General features: G+C 51.3%; 1 protein-coding gene, 2 non-coding genes and 1 pseudogene across 5 annotated transcripts in view; 1 reads left to right on the forward strand and 3 right to left on the reverse strand.

Annotated features, from left to right (window-relative positions):
* Positions 1 to 105: 105 nt before the first annotated feature.
* LOC115837089 lies at positions 106 to 495 on the reverse strand (annotated as a pseudogene).
* A 4,179-nt stretch (positions 496 to 4,674) lies between these two features.
* TRNAD-GUC lies at positions 4,675 to 4,746 on the reverse strand. The gene has a single exon. It is a non-coding gene; the product is annotated as a tRNA-Asp (tRNA).
* Positions 4,747 to 4,993: 247 nt separating this feature from the next.
* TRNAA-UGC lies at positions 4,994 to 5,065 on the forward strand. Its single transcript has one exon. It is a non-coding gene; the product is annotated as a tRNA-Ala (tRNA).
* A 7,439-nt stretch (positions 5,066 to 12,504) lies between these two features.
* DHX37 (DEAH-box helicase 37) overlaps positions 12,505 to 23,606 on the reverse strand; it is a 44,738-nt gene continuing 33,636 nt past the window's right edge. The window contains exons 17-27 of one of the 3 annotated variants that reach the window (XM_030821669.1): positions 23,126 to 23,232; positions 22,790 to 22,978; positions 19,740 to 19,864; positions 19,533 to 19,649; positions 18,057 to 18,229; positions 16,352 to 16,466; positions 16,075 to 16,212; positions 15,811 to 15,905; positions 15,648 to 15,721; positions 13,762 to 13,859; positions 12,505 to 13,568 (exon numbers count right to left, since the gene is read on the reverse strand). In XM_030821669.1, the coding sequence (XP_030677529.1) occupies positions 13,483 to 13,568; positions 13,762 to 13,859; positions 15,648 to 15,721; positions 15,811 to 15,905; positions 16,075 to 16,212; positions 16,352 to 16,466; positions 18,057 to 18,229; positions 19,533 to 19,649; positions 19,740 to 19,864; positions 22,790 to 22,978; positions 23,126 to 23,232 (1,317 nt within the window). In that variant the 3' untranslated portion in view covers positions 12,505 to 13,482. Of the gene's footprint in view, positions 13,569 to 13,624; positions 13,860 to 15,647; positions 15,722 to 15,810; positions 15,906 to 16,074; positions 16,213 to 16,351; positions 16,467 to 18,056; positions 18,230 to 19,532; positions 19,650 to 19,739; positions 19,865 to 22,789; positions 22,979 to 23,125; positions 23,233 to 23,606 lie in introns of those variants that run through there. The other 2 variants (XR_004032092.1, XM_030821668.1) reach the window with 2 other exon arrangements.

Consider the following 23,606-nt stretch of genomic DNA (forward strand, 5'->3'; position numbering starts at 1 on the left):
AGCCAGGATGGTCTCGATCTCCTGACCTCGTGATCCGACCGCCTCGGCCTCCCAAAGTGCTGGGATTACAGGCGTGAGCCACCGCGCCTGGCCGATAAATGAAATTTAATCCTCGTTTTCCTCCTCTTCTTCGTCCTGGTTAATTTGGAAGTAACGTAATTTGTAACTCTCTTTGCTGTTAGCAACTACGCGCAACCAATCACGTAGATTATTCTTCTTCAGATATTTTTTGGTGAGATATTTCAAATACCTTTTGGAAAAGGGCAGCTTTGATGTCGTGTTGGTCTTGCTCTTGCTCCTTTCGATGGTCACCACCCCTCCACCAAGGTTCCCAGCTTTTCCGTTCATTTTGATCCTTTCTTGGAAAAACTGCTCAAAGTTGGCAGCATCCATGATTCCATCTTCTATGGGGTGGGTGCGATCAAGAGTGAACTTTGGAAGCTGCTTCTTTTTTTTTTGGCCCCCCTTTACCACAAGCTTTTTCATGGGCGCCATGGTGGTAGCAGAGGCAGAAAGAAGCCAAAAAGTTTGTTTGTTTTGAGATGGAGTCTCTTCCTATCACCCAGGCTGGTAGTGCAGTGGTGCAATCTCAGCTCACTGTAACCTCCGCCTCCTAATTCAAGCAATTCTCCTGCCTCAGCCTCCCTAGTAGCTGGGACTACAGGCGACCGCCACCACGCCCAGCTAATGTTTGTATGTTTAGTTGAGATGGGGCTTCACCATGTTGGCCAGGCTGGTCTCGAACTCCTGACCTCGTGATCCTCCCACCTCAGCCTCCCAAAGTGCTGGGATTACAGGCGTGAGCCACTGCGCCCGGCAGGAAGACAAATGTTTTTAAAGGAAAAAAAGGAGGAGGATTACGTAATTGTTCTGACATAATTATGGTTGGCTACAAAGATCAATAACAGAGGTGACTGTAGTCTGAGGCTGGACAGGCAGCTGCTTGGCAGATGTCCTTGCAGTAGTCTTTTTTGTGTAAGTTGCGAAGGCTGTTGTGCAAGGTTGTGGTTTTTCTAGAGTCTTTTATCAGGCCTGCAAGCATGGGAACCCTCTCTTCATGGCCTTCCCTGGTTCTATTTGTCAGGGTTTATTTATTTATTTATTTACTTACTTAACATCCATGACTTCATTTTGATTCTGACAACTTTCACAACATCATGAGTTGAAAGTAGTAACTTGTGTTTTACTTCCATTTATTTAAATACTTCTAAGAGCCAAGCTTTTCTGTAAGTTTTATTAATGAATCATTTTTCATCTTCTGTAAATTCATTACCTGTTGATTGTGATCTACTGATATTTTTGAATTTTTCCTAGTGATTTAAAAAATTATTTCTATAATAAAGATATTAGGCTGGGCGAGGTGGCTCACCCCTGTAATCCTAGCACTTTGGGAGGCTAAGGCGGGGGCATTGCTTGAGCTCAGGAATTTGAGACCACCCTGGCTCCTCCTAGATGATTGAAAGGACACAACATAATGGATATGCTGTAATTGATAAAGAGACCTTAAAAAAAGTAAAATCAGGAAGATTACCAAATAGTTGGTCTGCTCAAGCTTGCAAGTTATTCGCACTTAGGCCCTAAAATATTTACAGAACCAGGTAGGAACTATCTATACTGACTCTAAATATGCCTTCAGGGTATCTCATACATTTGGAAAAATTTAGGCTGAGCGAGAACTAATTAACAGTAAAGGTAAGGAACTTGCTCGTGAAACACTAGTTGTTCATGTTCTTAATAATCTTCAATTACCAGAAGAAATAGCCATTGTCCATGTTCCAGGACACCAACCTAATTTTTCTTTTAAAAGTCAAGGAAACGGCCGGGCGCAGTGGCTGACGCCTGTAATCCCAGCACTTTGGGAGGCTGAGGCGGGCACATAACGAGGTCATGAGATCGAGACCATCCTGGCTAATGGGGTGAAACCCCGTCTGTACTAAAAATACAAAAAAATTAGCCGGGCGTGGTGGCAGGCGCCTGTAGTCCCAGCTGCTAGGGAGGCCCAGCCAGGAGAATGGCGTGAACCTGGGAGGCGGAGCTTGCAGTGAGCTGAGATCGCGCCACTGCACTCCAGCCTGGGCGACAGTGCTAGACTCCCTCTCAAAAAAAGAAAAAAAAAAAAAAAACTTAATAGAATGCAGTGAGGTCAGGCACTTCCAAGAGCTGACCCATCAGTCAGCACTTATTCATTCCCGAGTGGGTGTATGGTGGTATTGTGGAGAACCTTTACTGGACACTTTGCCAAATAATTGGAGCGGTACTTGTGCTCTTTTACCCTGGCATTTCATCAACCAGAAAAACAAACAAACAAACAAAAAAACACGACATCCTAAAACAAGAGAAGCCTCTCTTACGTCCTTTGACCCGCATGTTTATATAGATACAACTGACATTCCACGAGGTATATCAGATAAATTCAAAGCTAGAAATCAGATAGCTGTGAGGTTCAAATCCCTTCTCCCACAAATAACAATTAATAAGAATGTAAATTGGATAAACTATATTTATTACTATCAACAACAATTTATTAACTATACTTAAAGATGCTATTAAAGGAATAGCAGAACAGTTAGGAACCACTAGTAAAATGGCCTAGGAAAATAAAATGGCTTTAAATGTAGTATTAGCTGAGAAAGGTGGTGTTTGTGTTATAATTAAAACCCAACGCTGTGTACAACCCTCATCCCAAATAACACGACTCCTAACAGAAGTATAACCAGAAGCTTACAAGGTCTCACTGCTTTATCTAAAGCGCTAAGTAGAAATTCTAGAATTAATAACCCTATTTCAAATTGGCTAGGACGATGGTTTGGTCAACGGAAGGAAACTATAACCTCAATTCTCACTTCTTTTACTACCGTAATATGTATACTTCTCCTTCTCGGATGTTATATTACACCATGCCTCCGGAAGCTAATGACAAAATTAATAACGACAGTTCTTACCAAAACTACTAAAACCTATCTTAACTCTCCTCCACCTTATTCTAAGGGACTTCTCCTCTTAAAAGCTCAAGTAGAACAATTAAGCCAAAACATGCTAAAACAGTTTAAAAAGGAAAAATTATAAAAATTAAAAGGGAAGGAATTGTAGAAAGCAAAAGTTCCTCTTCAAAGCTTCCCCTTTAAATCATAAATATTATTGATATCTTTTCTCAAAACTAACTTTCTTCAAGTTTCTTATTTTATAGTAATAGTTAAGTTAAGCCTTAGGTAGCAAATGTAACAGAATAAGCACACTCTGACTTCGGTATCTATGTTAAACATGCTCACAGGCACATAGTACATTCTATGTCCTTGTACCTTTGTCAAAATATTCGTGCTGGACGTGCCCAGGCATGTCCCAGCTTGCAGCCTACACTCCTCCCTTATTTAGGAATATTATTACTTTTCTAAGTCCTTTCGTAAGGAACATCCTTTTTTCTTTTGTTCCTCACTGCCTTTACCTATTTTAAAAAGTTTTGAACTGTTAGCTAATCGGGTTTTAGTTTAAATTGTGAGGTCTGGCTGCAGCCAATGAAGTCAAAACACAGCAATAGGGACCTCATGCGTAAGGAATAAATATTATTTTATTTTTTTGAGACGGAGTCTCGCTCTGTCGCCCAGGCTGGAGTGCAGTGGCGCGATCTCGGCTCACTGCAATCTCCGCCTCCCGGGTTCACGCCATTCTCCTGCCTCAGCCTCTCCGAGTAGCTGGGACTACAGGCGCCCACCACCACGCCCGGCTAATTTTTTGTATTTTTAGTAGAGACGGGGTTTCACCGTGGTCTCGATCTCCTGACCTCGTGATCCGCCCGCCTCGGCCTCCCAAAGTGCTGGGATTACAAGCGTGAGCCACAGCGCCCGGCCGGAATAAATATTCTTATGTCTTTTTTACTTTATGTATGCTCGTGGCAGAATTGGACGGGCACCACCGTTTCTGAGAAAGTAAAAATCTCCTTGCTGAGGAAACTTTTTGTCTAATTGCTAATTCTTCTCTGCGACATCGGAGAATAAGTATTTTCAACAGTAGTTGTATCTGACTTTAAAAAAATAGACGTATCATTTTGATAAAAATCGAATAAGAGAGGAAAGAAAAGAAAGGAGAAAAAATAGAATTCCAAGAGTCCAGAAAGGTACAGAAATGGAAAGTCAAAAAGTCACTCCTCCCACCCACCACCCGTGTCCTTCTCCCCAAAGGCCCCCTAAGTCTACAGTTGATCGTGACTGATGTGAGCTCGGGCGGGCCACGGAGCCTCTGTCTGTGCCTGTATTTCATCAGTTTGATGTGGAGGAAACGGCTCGTTGGTAGGATGCTTGAGGACGTAATGCGTGAACACTGAAGCGCTTGCTTACCAATACCGCCCCGCACATGTTAAGAACTGTATATTGCTGGCTGCTGCTCCTGCTGCTGTTACCGTGATGCCAATCCGAAGTATTAATATACTCACACATTTGTGTGCATATCTATAATTTTTTGACATAAAAATGAACCTATTGTGCACACTGCTGAGCACCCTCTTTTTTCTTCCCCCCAGCTCTCCTTGGAGGGAAAGGAAGCCTCGTAAACATCGTAATTCACAGTGTCGCAGGCACACCTGCGACGTGCACGTCCTCGCTACTCAGTATGTTTTGGAACACTGAAAAGCACCGTCAGCAAGGTCGCCCCTCTGTATTTCAAAACGTTGGTTTAGTTGACCTCCCCGTCGGGGAATCGAACCCCGGTCTCCCGCGTGACAGGCGGGGATACTCACCACTATACTAACGAGGACAAGCCATACTGGTTTTTCTGCAGCTTCCTTCTTATGTCCGTACCATTCTCCCGCTGTCATTCCTACCCTTTCTGGGCCATCCAGGCTCGGCGCCTGGCGCCCTGGCCGCCAGGCTTTCCCAGGGCAGGCAGAGGCCCCTCTGAGTGGCTGGAGGCACTGCACGTTCCTAAGCTAAGGCATCTGAACTAGCAGAGAAAAGGGCACTTCCTGTATCATCATCCCCAGAAAAGATTAACACACGAGCGAGGGGATGTAGCTCAGTGGTAGAGCGCATGCTTTGCATGTATGAGGCCCCGGGTTCAATCCCCGGCATCTCCAGGGTTTTTTTTTTGTTTTTTTTTGTTTTTCCCTTTTTCGGGCAAATTACAGTCACACGGTTTAGAAAAACTGGGAAGAGGACCCAGGCAACCCTCATCAACGTGCCTGCAAAGAAAGCTCCCTTGGAAGGGGCTGCGCCAGCACGTTTCCCTGCCTCCAATCACAAACGCCCTGGGCGCCTCCACAGGAGATTCGCGTTCAGTAGGTCGGTGACCGGGCCGGCAATCGGCCGTTTGAAACGAATTCTCCCAGTTATTTGTTTCATCAAGCAGATAGAGAAACATGGATTCCTTAGAAAGGTTGTGCAACTGACCATCAACTCCTGAGGGCCTCATGTCAGCTTCTGTGCACGCACTGAGCACCTACTGTGTGCCGGGTAAAGTACACGTCCCCTGGTATCCCTGGATAAGACAGGCCAGGCAAGCTTTCTCAGCCTTCTTGGACTTTATAGTCTAGTCCTGGAGACTTAACAATAAGCAAGTAGCGATACGTTTTATGAAGACAATAATAGCGATGAGATGGAAACTCAGGGGTGCATGAGTGGGGGTTGCTTTAGATTAGCTGCCAGGGGAGACCTCTGCAGAAACCTCTCCGTCGAGCGAAGGAAACGGCAGTTGCCAAGGCCCTGAGGCTGGAGGAAGGGCGCTCTGTGTTGAAGGGGCAGGAAGAAAGCCATGCCCTGGAGCTTAGTGAATGAGGATGAACTTTTATCTTCCAAGACACTGCAAGGCCTGACGCAGGGGAACGCGACCAGATTCAGGTTTGAAAAGGCTCCCTCTGGCTGCCAGGCGGAGAATACACCCGGGGCATGGGTGGATGTGGGGAGATCGGGAAGGAGGTGCAGCCACCGCCCAGGAAGCTGCTGGAGACTTCCTCCAGGGGTGCCGCAGACGAGGTGCGAGCATGATGGAGTTCAGGACAAATTCTGGACGTGGTTGCATAGTATTTCCTAACGGAGGGGTAGCACGCTTTATTACCATTCCTCCTAGTGATTCGGGTAATTTTGTTTCGCCTCACTTTAGTGTTGTAGTCAGTGATCTGGTACATGCGTTTTCCTTGCCTTCTGGCGCCGGTACCTCGATGGGACAGATTTCCAGAGGGAGCAATGCGGGGTCAAAGAGCATGGATACTTTTAAAAACGTACTTCTGTCGCCCAGGCTGGAATGCAGTGGTGCGATCATAGCTCACTGCAGCCTCGAAATCCTTGGCTCAAGCAACCCCCCCAGCCTCCCCAGCAGCTGAGACGACAGGTATACTTCACCAGCTCCAGCAAATATTTTTCTTTTTTTTTTTTGTAGAGACAAGGGTCTCACTGTGTTGTCCAGGCTGGTCTCGAACATCTGGCCTCAAGTGATCCTCTCACCTCAGCCTTCCAAAGTGCTGGGATTACACGCATAAACCACCATGCCTGGTTTATTTTAAATATTGGTAGATTTTGGGCCAGGCATGGTGGCTCACACTTGTAATCCCAGCCCTTTGGAAGGGTGAGGTGGGCAGATCACCTGAGGTCAGGAGTTTGAGACCAGCCTGGCCAACATGGTGAAAGTTCATCCCTACTAAAAATATAAAAAATTGGCTGGGTGTGGTGGCACACACTTGTAGTCTCAGCTACTTGGGAGGCTGAGGCAGGAGAATCACTTGAACCCAGGAGGCAGAGGTTGCAGTGAGCAGAGATTGCACCACTACATTCCAGCCTGGGCAACAGAGCAAGACTCTGTCTCAGAAAAAATAAATAAAAACAATAAATATTGCTGGATTTTTTCTAAAGGCTGTGACAACTTACATATTCAATAACAATGTATGAAGGTGCACTTTTCCTTATATTCTCAGCACTGGCTGTGGCCATGATTCTTAATTTTTCCAATCTGTTGGGTAGGAAGTAGAACTGAATTATTTCTTTGCTTTTTTCCTGCCCACTTTCTAGGGTGTGCATGTTTTCAGGTATCTACTAGCCATGCAGATGCAGGTTTTTGTTTTTTCCTTTTCCAGGTGAGAATCTCACTCTGTCATCCAGGCTGGAGTGCAGTGGCGCAATATCAAATCTCCACAACCTCCACTTCCTGGGTTCAAATGATTCTCATCCCTCAGGCCCTCGAGTAGCTGGTATTACCGGTGCAAGCCACCATGCCTGGCTAATTTTTGTATTTTTTTATTCAAGACGGTGTTTGGCCATGTTGCCCAGGTTGGTCTCAAACTCCTGGCCTCAGGTGATTTATTTGCCTCGGCCTCCCAAAGTGCTGGGATTACAGGTGTGAGCCACTGCACTCGACCTCAGATGCAGTTGTTTTTTTTTGTTTTGTTTTGTTTTGTTTTTTTGAGACGGAGTCTTGCTCTGTCGCCTAGGCTGGAGTGCAGTGGCGCGATCTCGGCTCACTGCAAGCTCCGCCTCCCGGGTTCACGCCATTCTCCTGCCTCAGCCTCTCCGAGTAGCTGGGACTACAGGCGCCCGCCACCACGCCCGGCTAATTTTTTCGTATTTTTTTAGTAGAGACGGGGTTTCACCGTGGTCTCGATCTCCTGACCTCGTGATCCGCCTGCCTCGGCCTCCCAAAGTGCTGGGATTACAAGCGTGAGCCACCGCTCCTGGCCCTTTTTTTTTTGAGATGGAGTTTTGCTCTTGTTGCCCAGGCTGGAGTGCAGTGGCACGATCTCGGCTCACTGCAACCTCTGCCTTCTGGTTTCAAGTGATTCTCCTGCTTCAGCCTCCTGAGTAGCTGGGATTACAGGCGCTCGCCACCACGCCTGGCTAATTTTTGCATTTTTAGTAGAGACGGGGGTTTCACCATGTTGGCCAGGCTGGTCTCGAACTCCTGATCTTGTCTGACCTCGTGATCAGCCAGCCTCGGCCTCCCAAAGTGTTGGGATTACAGGCATGCATGAACCACCGCGCCCGGCCTGGATGTAGCAACTAATTTCTTCATGGCCTTTGCCTGTTGTGTTTTTCTCACCAAATTTTAATAGCTCATCCAATAGTATGACGCTGTTTATCATGTTTTGCAGTATTTTTCATCTATTCTTTCATCTTCTAACTTTGTTTATACAATTTACCATGTCAATGTAAGATTTCAATAAGGTAAAATGTCTCCCCTTTCCTTTATAGTTTCCGGGAAGTTTGTTCAACTTTGTTTTTGTTTGTTTTGCTTTGTTTTTTGAGAGAGACAGGGTCTCACTCTGTCGCCCAGGCTGGAATGCAGTGGCACGATCTTGGCTCACTACAACATCCGTCTTCTGGGTGCAAGTGATTCTTCTGCCAGCCTCCCAAGTAGCTGGGATTACAGGCGCCTGCCAACACACTGGCTAATTTTTGTATTTTTAGTAGTGACGGGGTTTCACCATGTTGGCCAGGCTGGTCTTGAACTCCTGGCTTCAAGCGATCCGCCTGCCTCGGCCTCCCAAAGTGCTGGGATTATAGGCATGAGCCGCCATGCCTGGCCTTGTTTAATTTTGAAAGCTTTTTCCAGTGTTCTTACAAATATTAATTGCAATTTACTTTTTTTTTTTCTTTTTTTTTGAGACGGAGTCTCGCTCTTTCACCCAGGCTGGAGTGCAGTGGCGCAATCTCGGCTCACTGCAGGCTCCGCCCCCCGGGGTTCACGCCATTCTCCTGCCTCAGCCTCCCGCGTAGCTGGGACTACAGGCGCCTGCCACCTCGCCCGGCTAATTTTTTGTATTTTTAGTAGAGACGGGGTTTCACTGTGTTAGCCAGGATGGTCTCGATCTCCTGACCTTGTGATCCGCCCGCCTCGGCCTCCCAAAGTGCTGGGATTACAGGTGTGAGCCACCGTTCCCGGCCGCAATTTACTTTTTAACATTTGCCCTCCCATGTTTTGGGGACCCAGGTAAAGCAAGACAGAAGATCTGCTGTCACTGGGCTTGCTGTCCAGAGTGGGTGGCAGGCAGGCCACCCTCCCTGAGGAGGCGTCTAGAGGGGCTTGCCTCTGAAGATGAGAAGCCAGAGGGAGCAGGAGTTAGGCTCAGAGCACCCTGGGAGAGGGAACGGCACCTGCAAAGGCCAACAGGGCTGCTTCGGCGAAGGTGGAAGGAGAGCAGGTTGGCCCTTGGGTGTGGTGTGAGTGGAGTGTCTGTGCAGGTCCAGTCTCAGAGGCCACGTTCGAGTTGGCCTTGATCCCTTGGGAAATGGGGACTCTTCATAGGGCTTTAAAGCAGGGCAGTGGCCGTGCATGGTAGTTCACACCTGTAATCCCAGCACTTTAGGAGGCCCAGGCGGGCATATCGCCTGAGGTTAGGAGTTCGAGACAAGCCTGGCTAACATGGTGAAACCCTGTTTCTACTAAAAATACAAAAAACTAGCTGGATGTGGTGGCACTCACCTATAATCCCAGCTACTCGAGAGGCTGAGGCAGGAGAATCGCTTGAACCTGGGAGGTGGAGGTTGCAGTGAGCTGAGATCACGTCATTGCACTCCTGCTTGGGCAACAAGAGTGAAACTCTGTCTCAAAAAAAAAAAAAAAGAAAAAGAAAACAAACAAAAAATAAAGCAGGCTGGTGATGTGATCTGATCTGGGACACAATTTCCACGGAGGACAACCTAACCATTTCTCCTTTTTCTTTTTTTTGAGATGGAGTTTCACTCTTGTCATCCAGGAAAGCAAGAAAAAGGCAGTGCTCGTCTGCGAAAGTGTTCATCCATTTCTTTTCTTTTCTTTTTTTTTTTTTTGAGATGGAATCTCGCTCTGTTGCCAGGCTGGATCTGCCTTAGCCTTCTGAGTAGCTGGGATTACAGGCACCCGCCACCACGCCTGGCCTTTTTGTATTTTTAGTAGATACAGGGATTCACCATGTTGGTCAGGCTGGCCTCGAACTCCTGACCTCAAATGATCCACCCGCCTTGGCCTCCCAAAATGCTGGGATTACAGGTGTAAGCCACCACGCTCGGCCACCTAACCATTTTTCCAAAGGAAGAATCCCCAAGTCTCTCGACCTGGCAATCCTATTTCTTGGCATTTGTCTTGTGGATATACACCCAGGTATGAAATGACTTGTCTATAAAGATGCTCAACACATCTTTGCTCATTATAGCAAGGTTAGGAAGTACCCATTGCTGGCACTGATTTTAAAAACAATGGTAGCGCTACATACTGTGGAATGTTCTGCAGCTGATAAAAAGGATGGGACAGGCCAGGTACAGTGGCTCACACCTGCAATTCCCGCACTTTGGGAGGCCGGTGCAGGAGGATTGCTTGAGCCAAGGAGTTCAAGACCATCCGGGGGCTGGACACAATGGCTCACACCTGTAATCCTAGCACTTTGGAAGGCAGAGGCAGGTGGATTGCCTGAGCTCAGGAGTTCAAGACCACCCTGGGCAACACGGTGAAACCCCGTCTCTACCAAAAATTAGCTGGGCATAGTGGTGGGCGCCAGTAGTCCCAGCTACTCAGGAGGCTGAGGCAGGAGAATCACTTGAACCCGGGAGCTGAGATAGTGCCACTGCACTCCAGCTGGGTGAGAGTTGAGACTTCGTCTCCAAAAAAGACCAGCCTGGGCAATATAGTGAAACCCTTTCTACCACAAATTTTAAAATTAGCTTGGTGTGATGGCATGCGCCTCTAGTCCCAGCTCCTCAGGAGGCTGAGGTGGGAGGATTGCTTGATCCTGGGTGGTCAAGGTTGCAGTGAGCTATGATTGTGCCACTGCACTCCAGCCTGGGTGACAGATAATGTCTCTTTTAGAGACAGTAGGGAGGGTCTTTTAGGGTCATAAGACCATTCAGTGGGGGAAAGAACTGCCTCTTTGACAAATGGCGATGGGACTACTGAGAGCCACATGCAAAAGAATGTTGACCACCTGACCACACCATATACACAGAAATTAATTCAAATTGGATGAAAGTTTTTTTTTTTGTTTTTTTTGAGACTTTGTCTCAAAAAAAAAAAAAAAGAAAAAGAAAAGCTAAATGACATTGGCCAGGCAATGGTGCTGTTTTTTTTACTCCTAGGTATATACCCAAGAGAATGGAAAATATACATCCACACAAAAACCTGTACATAAATGTTGACAGCAGCTCTATTCACAATAGCCTAAAGATGGAAACAAATAAAAATGTGGTCTACCCATACAATGGGGTATTATCCAGCCACAGGAAGGAATGAAGTACTTCAGGAGCTCAAGACCAGCCTGGGCAACATAGCAAGGGCTGTCTCTACTGAAAATTTTAGCCGAGTATGGTGGAGTGTGTCTGTAGTCCCAGCTATTTGGGAGGTAGGAGGCTTGAACCCAGGAGATGGAGGCTGCAGTGAAGTAGAATCGCACCACTGCACTCCAGCCTGAATGACAGAATAAGATCCTCTTGAAAAAAACAAGAAACAAGCCAGGCGCAGTGGCTCACACCTGTAATCCCAGCACTTTGGGAGGCGGAGGCGGGTGGATCACGAGGTCAAGAGCTCGAGATCATCCTGGCCAACACGGTGAAACCCCGTCTCTACTAAAAATACAAAAATTAGCTGGGTGTGGTGGCATGTGCCTATAGTCCTGGCTACTTGGGAGGCTGAAGCAGAAGAATCGCTTGAACCTGGGAGACGGAGGTTGCAGTGAGCCGAGATTGCGCCACTGCAGTCCAGCCTGGTAACAGAGCGAGACTCCATCTCAAAAAAACAAACAAACAAAAAACCAAAAAAAAAAAAAAAAAAAAGCAACAAGAGATAAATGTCCAGAACAGGCAAATCCAAAGACAGAAAGTGGATTCGTGGGGCCTGGAGCTGGGGAACTGGGAGAAATGGGGGCAGACTGCTGATGGGTACAGGGTATCTTTTTAGAGCTATAAAAATGCTCTGGAATCAGGTCATGGTAACGGTTGCACAACTGTGATATACTAAAAGCAACTGTACACCTTAAAATGGGGAATTTCATCGTATGTTAATTACATAACTTTTTTAGGAAGAATTGCCTAATTACAACCGTAGATGCTCTGCCGTGGTTGTGGAGTGCAATGAGGAGGCAGGGACGTCCCTGAGGAGGCTGCCCTGGCACCTGAGACACTAGTGGGAACGATGGCTTCTGCTTTCATCTCAGAATTGCCAGCCCATGTGCGGTGGGATTTTAGGAAAGCTGGAGGTCAGTACTTTCGAGTGGGAAACAGCCCAATTCTACATGTTAGTGAGGAATTCACTAACAATTCCTCAATCACTGGGCGGGTCGAGGGGAACGTTTCTGCAGGCCGCCCTGGCTCACGGCCCTGCCTTGGGCTCCTGGGGAGGAACGTAGAGTGAGAAGGGCTGGGCTGCCATCTCGGCTACAGGGCAGGTGGAGAGAGGGAGCTGCTCGGGCTTTGAGAGCAGCCAGGGAGGTAAGTAAACCCAGTGGGGAAAGGCCTCCTTAAAGCAGACAGCAGTGCTGGGAAGGCAGGTCGGCCACCAGGCCATGTCCCGGGATGGCACACTGGCCACCTGGGTGTCCTTCCCCAAGTGCATTCCACAACACGATCTGGGTGCAAGGAACATTTTATTCCCTAACTGTCTCCACCGAAGCCGCAGAAGCAAAGCCAGGAGCGGAATCCATCCTGCCAGCGCTGGGCTCTGGGGAGACGTCTGTGCCCTCACCATGGAGGACAGAAGGGCAGGGGCCTCCGGACTGCTTGGTCCTGCCTGGGGTGCTCCTGTCCCTCTTTCTTGCTGGGGGACCTACCCCACCCTCCCCCTCCGACCTTGGCCACAGAGGAACAAGGGAGACAAACTGAGGGCTCTGCAGTCCCCATTCAAAGCCGACATAATAGTCGTGTGGCCCCAGCCCAGCTAGGCCCATCCTCTGCGGCATGGCAGCGGTGACCAAGCACAGCCAAGGTCAGCTCCGCTCCCTGCCGTCTGAGAGCTGACCACAGGCAGATGAGATGCCCACTCTCTATTGCCGTAACACAGGAAAGGTGCTGGCGGCCACCCTCCCAAGAAGGCATGGAGCTTGGGGGGCCCCAGCCAGGCCCCTCAAGGTCAACACAGAGCTCGGTGGCTCACCTAACATCTGGGACGGCTGTGAGGCCAGGGTTGGGAGGCCCTCCCTGACTCTAGAGAGGGAAGAATTGCAGGAAGAGGCCCTCCACGTGCCTCCTCGGCCTTCTGGCAGGGCGGGCGGGGAAGGGACTGCAGAGACCTCCAGCCCTTTTGCTCCACAGGGGACTAATGTAGTCCAAAGAGCACACTGAACAGAACAGCGTCCAGCACGTGAGATGAAATCATCATCCACCATATAATAAACAGTTCAAAAAGTCACCCCCGGGCCAGATGGCACGGGCGGCAGCACGCTTCATACAGGATCGAGCTCTCATGGACGAGGGTTCCCAGGGCTTGACCCGCTTCCTGAGAGCAGGCCATGAAGCCCATGCCAGGTGGTCACGGTCGCAGGGTGACAGGCTGCTGCCAGCCCTCCAGTCCCCAAACCAGTCCTCGGCCCTGCAGCCAGGTGTCTGGTCAGTGGACAGTGGTGGGGGGCCAGGCTTTCTCGATATCGGGGTGCATGGCCTGTGGAAGCCACTCACAGTACTCAGCCAGCAGGTCTGCAGGGGAGGGGAGGATGACAGCGTCAGGATGACCCTGGGCCCAGGGACTCTCCTCAGGTGGCAAAAAGCTGGCCAGCAGCTGTGGGGCCAGATCCTGCCAAGCCAGGACTGACCATGCACAAAGCACAAAGCCCCTGCCTCGGTGACCCCATCCCGTCCACTCCCACCCCCTGGCCTTGGTCAAACTCACATTTGGGGTTTTTCTTCCAAGCAGCCAGCAAGGCTTCATGGCAGTCAGCCTTCTCTGCAACCAGGGCTCGCAGAAGGCTCTCCGTACGGGGCTGCAGCCTGTGGGGCAGGGATGCAGGTTGGTGGCAGGCAGCCAGTGCACAGACGGGCTGCTGCTGGGGGCCCGAAAGCAGGGTAGGCATCACCACCCCACCAGCCCCACCCAGGAGGGTGAAGAGCTGGCTGGGCATGGTGACATGCACCTGTAGTCCCAGTTACTTGGGAGGCTGAAGTAGGAGGATCCCTTGAGCCTGGGAGTTGGAGGCTGCAGTGAGCCATGATTGCACCACTGCACTCCAGCCTGGGCGACAGGGCAAGAACTTGTCTCAAAAACAAACAAACTGGCTGGGCGTGGTGGCTCATGCCTGTAATCCCAGCACTTTGGGAAGCCGAGGCAGGTGGATCACCTGAGGCTATGAGTTCGAGACCAGCCTGGCTAACATGGTGAAACCCTAGCGCTACTAAAAATCCAAAAATATTTGCCGGGCATGGTGGCGGTCCCCTGTAATCCCAGCTACTCAGGAGACTGAGGCAGGAGAATCACTTGAACCCAGGAGGCAGAGGCTGCAGTGAGCCGAGATCACACCATTGCACTCCAGCCTGGGCAACAAGAACAAAACTCTGTCTCAAACAAACAAAACTCAAAAGCAAAAAAACATGATTCTCTAGACAGGCCTTCTAAAAAATAAATAATAATAATAAAAGAGAAGGTAAAGGGTCCCCTTCCCCTAATCATCCCGGGATGGATGGCTCTAGATCCCACCTCCTCCCATCCACCCTGGCTGCCTCTGGTCCACATTCCTTGCCCACCAAGGCTGCTCTGTGCATGCAACTTGTCTCATCTAGAACCTTCCTCCAGATTTGTGCCCAGCTGCAGCCCTGGCTCCTTTGAATCTGCCCAGTGAGGCTCTCCCTGACCAGCCCAGTCGTACTCCACCCCCTGCCCACCGAGGCCTCACTCATGTCCTGCTCTGTCCCTCTGGGGCCGAGCAACGGCGCTGTGGGACAGAGATCGTGTCTGTATCCCAGCCCCGAGAACGTGCCTGGGACAGGGCCGCACTGGAAAACGTGAGCTGGGTGACTGACGCGGCTCCTGACAGCCCAGTAGTGGGTGCTGTGCCCCATGCCCCATCTCGAGTCCCTGGCACCTGCCTGCACCTTCAGGCCTGCCTCCAGTGCCCCAAGGCCCTGCACCAAAGGCCCCACCAGCCCCAGGAAGGGGGAGGTGTCTGTGGGTCTGGACCACAGGCAGGAGGAGAGCAGAAGCAGGAGGCAGAGGGCAAGGGTGAGCCCTGAAGCAGAGGTGGTGGGCGGGATGGGGCAGGGGTCTGCTCAGCTGGGAGGAAGTCCCCAGGGCCAGGAGGGCAGGATGCCTCCCACTGACACCTGGTGGCTCTGTGGGAGCTGCCCAGTGTTCCCCTATCCCAGATTCATGTCCACCCAGAACATCAGCATGTGACCTTATATGGAAAGAGGGTCACTGCAAATGTCATGAGTTAAGGAGAGGTCATCCTGGAGGAGGGTGGGCCCTGAATCCAATGACTGGTGTCCTTATAAGGAAAGAACACAGGGAGGGAGACTAGAGACACACAGAGAGATGGCCACGTGAAGATGGAGGCAGAGACTGGAGTGATGTGGCCACAAGCCCAGGAGGCCGGCAGAGGCAAGATGGACCCTCCCCGAGAGCCGCTGCACAGAGTGTGGCCCTGCAGAGCCTTCAGACCTGAGCACAGACTTCTAATGTTTTAAGCCTCCCTGTGTGTGGTGCTTTGTCCCGGCAGCCCTGGGGAGGTCGTTCAGGCCTCGGACCCCTCCTGCCCACTGCAAGGCTCCCACTGAAGGCAGTACCTGGCCCATGTCTTCAGCATGGTGCTGGGGCTGGACAGCAGACAGCTCTGGTATGAGGCCAGCTTGCGGAAGACCTGATGAGAGACCACAGGAAGGGGTGAGGCCCGGGCTGCTGCTGCCCACGGTACCCGAGATGAGGGTCTGGAGCCGCTGTGCCACCTACCTGCCCTTCCAGCAGGAATCGGGCAAAGTGCTTGTAGCGGTCAATGCCCTCTGGAAAATCCACCTCGATGGCGGGGAGCGGCCAGCCCACGCGATCTAGAGGGTGGGAGCCAGTGAGACAGGGACCCGCCTGCAGCTGCCCTCCCGAGTCCCATCCCTGCCCCACCCGAGACATACACGTCCGGGGGCAGGGGACGGGACCATGTGTCCAAGAAGCCCACGGCTGCAGGAGGCTCAGGTTGCCCAGGACACTGCCCCAACTCACAGAACACGCTGGCCCGGTGACACAGCACCCGCCCCCGCTCGGGGCAGTAGGCAGGGGCTGGCTCCTCCAGGGGCTTGTCAAACTGGCAGTAAGAGGGCAGCAGGGCCGGGATCCACTGGACCTCCACGCTAGAGACGCCTGGGGGCCGGGGGAGGAAGCTGGGGTTATAGCAGCACCCTCCATGGGAGGGGCTCCCATCCCTCTGCCCCAGGGTCCCAGCCACACCCCCATTAGAGCCACCATCGGGGGACAAGGGGCTGTCCGCAGGCCTGGGCACCTTTCATGTACATCTTAGTGGTCTCCACGATTTCCTGGTAGACCACAAACTCGGGGAGCTCTTTGAAAAGGACGGAGCTGGGGTGGATGAAGACAGGGTCGTCGAGGAGAGGGGTCTGCAGAGAATAGAGAGTGATGTGGTCAGGGAAGAACCCACGCCCAGGGGCTCTGCATACTTTCAGCCCAGGAGAATCCGATTATCCACTCCAGCCACAAAAGTGGGAGAGTGTTCCATCTGCCGGGAAATGCGGCCCATCCACACGCTGGAGTCTGATCCAGCTGTGAAAAGGAAGGAAGTGCCGGGTGCGGTAGCTCACACCTGTAATCCCAACACTTTGGGAGGCCGAGGCGGGCAGATCATCTGAGGTCAAGAGTTCGAGACCAGCCTGGCTGGTTTCACCATGTTGGTGAAACCCCATTTCTACTAAAAATACAAAAAATTAACTGGGCATGGTGGCGCACACCTGTAATCCCAGCTACTCGCGAGGCTGAGGCAGGAGAATTGCTTGAACCCAGGAGGTGGAGGTTGCAGTGAGCTGAGATCACGCCATTGCACTCTGGCTTAGGCAACAAGAGCAAAACTCCTTCTCAAAAAAAAAAAAAAAAAAAAAAAAAAAAGGAAGCACCGACACCTGCCATGGTGTGGATGGGGCTTGAAAGCATCACACTAAGTGAAAGAGGCCAGACATGAAAAGCCATGTATGTTGATTCCACTCATGCCAAATGTCCAGAACAGGCAGATCCACAGATGGAAAGCAGGATCATGGTGACGGGGAACTGGGGACTCACAGCTTACAGATGTGGTGTTTCTTTGTTGGGTAATAAAAATGTTCTAAAGTTAACTATGATAATGGTTGCAAAACTCTGTGAAAATACTAAAAACCACTGAATTGAACACTTTAAATGGGGTTAAATGCAGGCCAGATGCAGTGGGTCCCACCTGTAATCCTAACACTTTGGGAGGCCAAGGTGGAAGGATTGCTAGAGGACAGGAGTTCAACACCAGCCTAGGTAACACTGCCTGTAAGCCCAGCGTTTTGGGAGGCCAAAGTGGGCAGATCACTTGAGGCCAGGAGATCAAGACCAGCCTGGCCAAAATGGTGAAACCCCATCTCTACTAAAAATACAAAACTTAGCTGGGCGTGGTGGCACATGCCTGTAATCCTAGCTACTTGGGAGGCTGAGGCAGGAAAATTGCTGGAACCCAGGAGGTGGAGGTTGCAGTGAGCTGAGTTCGTGCCACTACACTCTAATCTGGGCAACAGAGTGAGGCTCTGTCTCAAAAAAGAAAACAACAACAACAAAATTAGTCGGAGGTGGTGGTGTGCCCCTGTAGTCCCAACTACTCAGGAGGCTGTGGCGAGAAGGTTGTTTGTGCCTGGGAATTCAAGGCTGCAGTGAGCTATGATTGTGCCACTGCACTCTATCCTGGGCAACAGGGCGAGACCCTGTTTCTAAAAAAGACAACCCAAAAAGAGTTTAAATGCTGTGTGAATTCTATCTCCACTAAACTGTTATTAAAAAAAAAAGTTGGGAGTGAGAAACTAACCAAGGAAGATGTGGTTGTACTGCAAGCCCCACTTGTTCCTCGGTGGGGACCCACAGCTGAGAGGGAACAGGCCTCCCCAAACCCTGAAGGCCCAGCCCGCCTGCCCCTCGCCAGGTGCCCCAAGCTACCCGGGCAGGGAGGCGGTCGGGGGCCCCACCTTGTAGGCATTCCTCCACTTGTCCTCCAGCAGCTCCTCGCTCTGGACCCTACGAGCCAGGTGGTCCCCCAGGCCGGCCGTCACAATCTGTCGCAGGTAGGTCACCTGGCTCTCGGTGGGCGGCTGCATCTTGGGATCCACGAAGAGCTCAGCCTCGGGGCACACGGCATTGACTGAGGGGAGAACCAAGAGTGAGGCCGGTGGTGGCGAGGCCCAGAGCCAGCTCTGCCCTGACCTCCTAGAAAGTCCGAACCACACTCAGTGCTCTAGCCTCAGCCACCTGCTTGTCTCAGCCCCTCCCCAGAGGCCACCAGCAGGACCCAAAGCCCCCAGCAGGCAGGACTGCAGCCGCTCCCCCATCCCCTCCTTCTCCCTTGGGACAAAGCCCCACATCCTGCCTGGGCAGCAGAGCATTCTGCTAGGAGACGACCCTCCCCTAACACGCAGGTGGCCTCAGACTCAGTTCTGGTCCATGATGTGAAGGAAGTTGCGGCTGGAATTCCTGGGAACGTTCAATACAGGAACAGGACAGCGGTGGGTGCCCTGGCCTCATCCTTCCCTTCTCCTGCCTGGAAGGCAGAGGCGACTAAGCCTCCAACTACCTCCTCAGCCCATGAGGTGACCTTAGGATGGAAGGCGCAGTGAATGGCAGGAGGATGGCAGCAGAGAAACGCCCTGGGCTGCTGACTCAGTGACTTCTCTTCCTTGCAACAATAAAGGTCTAATGTCACCAAGCCACTGCAACCAGCGCTGTCTGGAGGCTCACTGCAATTCTAAGCTGCTGCACCTGGAATGGGGCTGCTCTGGAAAGCCACAGCCAGAAGGACACACAGCATGGTGACGGCCACCACCATGCACCTGGCGCTGGGAGAAGGATCGGCTGGAAGAGAGCCATCAATTCTGGCATCAAACCCTGGGATCTGCTTAAATGGAAGGCAAATTCCCCACTAGCCTTGGGTACAAGAACGTGGCCTGCCCAGAAGAGACCCAGTGTCCATGCTGCCCTCTCTACGCATGGTCCTCTGGCCATATGTTGGAGGACATTTCCTTCCTCTCAAGCTTCCCTGGGTGTTGGTGGCAGGAAGTATTTGTGCTGCTGAGCTGAGGTAGAGTCCAGGGCAAGGCCTCATCCTTCTGCATGAGAAGGGTCTGGGGGACATGTGGGAGGGAAGAGGGGTCCAGGCCACAGTGGTGATGGAAAATGGCAGAGGGTATCGCCAGGGAAAAGGTGAAACCAAGTGACGACCTGGTGGGGGAGGGCGCAGGCTGGCAGCTCGAATCTGTTAGTGCCCTGCTCGCGTGCACATTCTTTCGTGCCTGGAAAAGCTCCCCCAAGTATTGATTTAGGGTTATAAATACATTTTGGTACGTAGCAAGTTTGCAAACATGGACTCTATGGATCACTTTTTTAAACATTTCAAGTGTCCAGGTCAGGTTGCCCGCTGGGTGCAGCGGCGTGCCGAAGCGGGGCCGTACCTGCGGTGGTCAGCTGGCCCCGCAGGCGCCGGATCTCCATCATGGCTTTGTACCGCAGCCCGTTGGCTTCGCAAAACTGGGGTGTGCAGCCAGCGTACTCGCAGGCTCCCACGGCGCCTGGGGAACGAAGAGGGGGCATGCTCTCTCTCTGACCCATCTCAGACCTGGGTGACCCTCCAGCCACCCTCCACCGGGCAGGGCACAAACCCAGCAGCACCATGAGGTCGCCGAGCTTCAGAGAAGCCCCCTGCCCTGCCCAGGTCCTCTTCATCTGGGCCACCCGGGCCCGCTTGCTCTTCAGCCTGGCAAGCTCCTCGTCACTGGCCGCTGGTCTGCAAATACACATACATACGTCTGGGCTGGGGTCTCAGCTGCACTCAGAGCCCCAGCGGGGGGAGCTCCTTTATTCATCAGGACAGGCTCAGAGGCCTTGTGGGGTCGCCGATGAATGTAATTAAGGTATTAAGGTCCAGCTCAGAATTCACCATTGGCAGCCACCGCTGCACCATTTTTGTTTTTGTTTTTTTGAGACGGAGTCTCGCTCAGTCGCCCAGGCTGGAGTGCAGTGGCGTGATCTTGGCTCACTGCAAGTTCCACCTTCCGGGTTCACACCATTCTCCTGCCTCAGCCTCCCAAGTAGCTAGGACTACAGGCGCCCACCACCACACCCGGCTAATTTTTTGTATGTTTTTTAGTAGAGACAGGGTTTCACCGTGTTAGCCAGGATGGTCTCGATCTCCTGACCTCGTGATCTGCCCGTCTTGGCTTCCCAGAGTGCTGGGATTATAGGTGTGAGCCACCGTGCCCAGCCACTGCACCATTTTTAAGTAATAAAAAACTCTGCAAACTGCTTAAATAGCCACCAAGGGTGGACTGGATAAATGAATGATGCCAGTGGTTTCCAAACCTGAAAATAATACTAACACATATGTGTCAGGCACAGCTCAAAGCACTTTGCTTGTGTTAACTCATTTAATTCTACCAACAATCCAATTATCATCATCATCATCATCCCCATTTTCCAGATGGAGAAAATGAAGCTCAGAGCGGTACAGTCACTTGCCTAAGGTCACACAGCTCAGAATGGCAGAGGGAGATTTGAACCATACCTGAGCTCTCAGTCACCACGCTACAGAGCCTTGACACCAGCATCGCGCGGGAGTCTTAGAGATGCTGATGAGGGGATCTGGGCAGAGGCCAAGACACCTCGGTTTTCAAGACCTTACATGTGATGGTTAATTTTGTGTCCACTTGACTGGGCAAAGGGATGCCCAGATAGCTAGTTAAGCCTTATTTCTGGGTGTGTCTTTGAATTGGTGACTGGCATAAAGCTACTGCCCTCCCCAGTGTGGGTGTGGGCCACATCCGATCCACTGAGGGCCCAAGTAGGCAGAGGAGGTGTGACTTCGGGCTCTGCTGACTGCGTGAGCTGGGTCTTCCCTGCCCTTGATGCTCCTGGTTCTTGGGCCTTCAGACCCTGACTGAAACTGACACCACTTTCTGTTTCTCCAGACAACCCTATTATTCTCCCCCAAGGGATTCTGACGAATAGCTGGGATTACAGGTGTCCATCACCATGCCTGCTTTTTGATTTTTAGTAGAGACAGGGTTTCACCATGTTGGCCAGGCTGGTCTCAAACTCCTGACCTCTTAAGTGATCTGCCTGCCTCAACCTCCCAAGTGCTGGGATTACAGGTGTGAGCCACCATGCCCGGCTAAAGCTGCTTTTGAAGTTCAGATGCACTGACCCTGAAAAGATACAGGACACAGAAAAGGCAAGCTGCAGGACCATCTGATCTCATTTCCTCAAATTAAAACTCTGTCCATGCAGAGCACAGGGAAAGGTCTGGAACTGCACTGGCCAATACGGTGGACACTAGCCACAGGTGGCTATTTAAATTTAAACTATTAAAAATAAGTAAGGTTTTAAGTCAGTTTGTTGCCGTAACTGCCACATTTCACAGGTTCAGGCCACGTGTGGTTAGTGGCTGCGATATGGAATGGCCCATGCAGTGACATGGCCTAAACAAAGTTCCTGGTTAGGGTGGGTGGGACTGGGGAGGGGAAGTGGAGAAGGATAAACAAAGAAAAACCATCCAAATCTCAAAAGATTCCCCAGTGTCTACCTAACTGCCTTCCCAACTAGTGTCTGCTCTGTCATCTGACAAGATGGTCCAAACACAGGCAGATTGACCCTAAGGGAAGCAGCAGGCTTTGCACAAGATGCAGAGGCTTACAGAGTCAATGAAGTGACATTGTGGGCCTGCCTGTACCATTCACAGTGGATGAGAGATGGTGGCAGCCGAAGCCTGGCTCACAGCTGAGGGAGAGATGGTCAAAACCGATGGCGTGAAAGGCTGTTTCAGGAGTAATGACGTGAACGCTGAAGACTTACGAAGCCCTTGAGAAACTCAAGTTGCTTCCAGAAATTTCTGCAGAAATGACCCCTTTTATCATCAAGCTGCCAAAGGCAGATCTATGCAACAGGATGCCAGGAAATTATTAAATAATTGTTCATTCTAAGAATTAGCATGTAGTCATAATCTATAAGTAAATTTTGTTAAATACACAATGCACTAAACATACTTTCAACACACTTTCACAGTCTTAGTGTCACTTTTCCTTTTCTTTTTTTAGAGAAGGGCCTCACTCTGTTGCCCAGGCTGGAGTGCAGTGGCGCGATCTCAGCTCACTGCAACCTCTGCCTCCTGGGTTCAAATGATTCTTCTACCTCAGCCTCCCGAGTAGCTGGGACTACAGGTATGCACCACCATGCCTGGCTAATTTATGCATTTTTTTATACAGACGGGGTTTTACCATGTCCAGGCTAGTCTCAAACTCCTGACCTCAAGTCTCAGCCTCCCAAAGTGCTGGGATTACAGGCGTGAGCCGCCGCGCCTCGCCTCGCCTTAGTGGCACTTTTCAAGGGTACTGCTTTTCCCTATTTTGGTCTATGTTTTAAATGGTTTCACTCAAAGTGTCCTTTTTCTGGAATCTATGACCCTCTGATGATCGGGGGGATACCCCCACCTCCTAGTCTCTCTATTTGATGTGACGTATAAGGGGCAACAGACAGGGACCAACATGGCCACTGCAGAGATCAGAATACAGAAGGGCTCAGAGAGAATGAGGGTCTTGCAGGAGGCCACCCAACACGCCGGTGATTCCCTAGGAAGCTGGGGTGCAGGTCGGCTCTCAGCCCGGAGCCCCTGTGGGGACTGAGCTTGGCCCCGAGTGCCCAGCCGCTAACCTCGCACCTGTCCAGCTCCTCAAACAGCTCCCGCACCGTCATGCTGGCCACGATGGTGATGGCATAGGGCAGGCAGCCGTGTTGCCGGCTCAGCGCCAGCATCTTGGCATAGCGGGGTGCCACAGGGAACGTGGCCATTGTCCGGCCCAGCGCAGTGATGGGGCAACTCAGCCGGTTCTTCTGCAGTTGCTTCACCCTGGAGATGGAGGTAGTGGTGGCAGTGCTCTGAGAGGATCTCTGGAGCCAGAGCTGGGAGGCCCCATGCTTGAGGCAGCTCAGGCCCAGCAAAAGGGAGAGGGCCCTGAACGGGGCAGGAACTGGGCTCTGCATCTCTTGGCCCTACCTTTCTGCTTTCTGGGGTGGTTGCAGGGCACCCAGCGCAATCAACAGCTCCTCGGCGGCAAGAAGGGCTTCCACGGAGGGGGGCGTCGGGAAGGGGAAGTTGATGACCTGGGACACAAGGAGACGTGGCAGGGACAGGGTGAATGCCAAGAAGCAAGTCCGGTGCTCTTGCTCCCTCTGTGGCAGGCACTCCCTCCACCCCCTCTCTCCGGGCTCAGCTCATGCCAGTGGGGACACAGGGGCCTGGGGCACTCTCAAAGGCCAGGTCCCAATGGAACCCCAAAGCCTCCTTCACTCACTCACATCATCCATTCACTCAAAAACACGTCCCAAGCACTGGCTAGCCACTGAGGGCTGTGCTTTGCCCCCGCTGGGTGCTTTTTTTGGTTTTTAACAGACTATTATACTCCTAAGGACTGAGCGTCATTTGACCAGGAGGGGCCACAGGTAGTTAGTGAGGCATAATATGAATACATTGGCCC

The sequence above is a fragment of the Nomascus leucogenys genome, chromosome 10, assembly GCF_006542625.1.
Source record: "Nomascus leucogenys isolate Asia chromosome 10, Asia_NLE_v1, whole genome shotgun sequence".
In the NCBI taxonomy this organism is placed as follows: Eukaryota; Metazoa; Chordata; class Mammalia; order Primates; family Hylobatidae; genus Nomascus; species Nomascus leucogenys.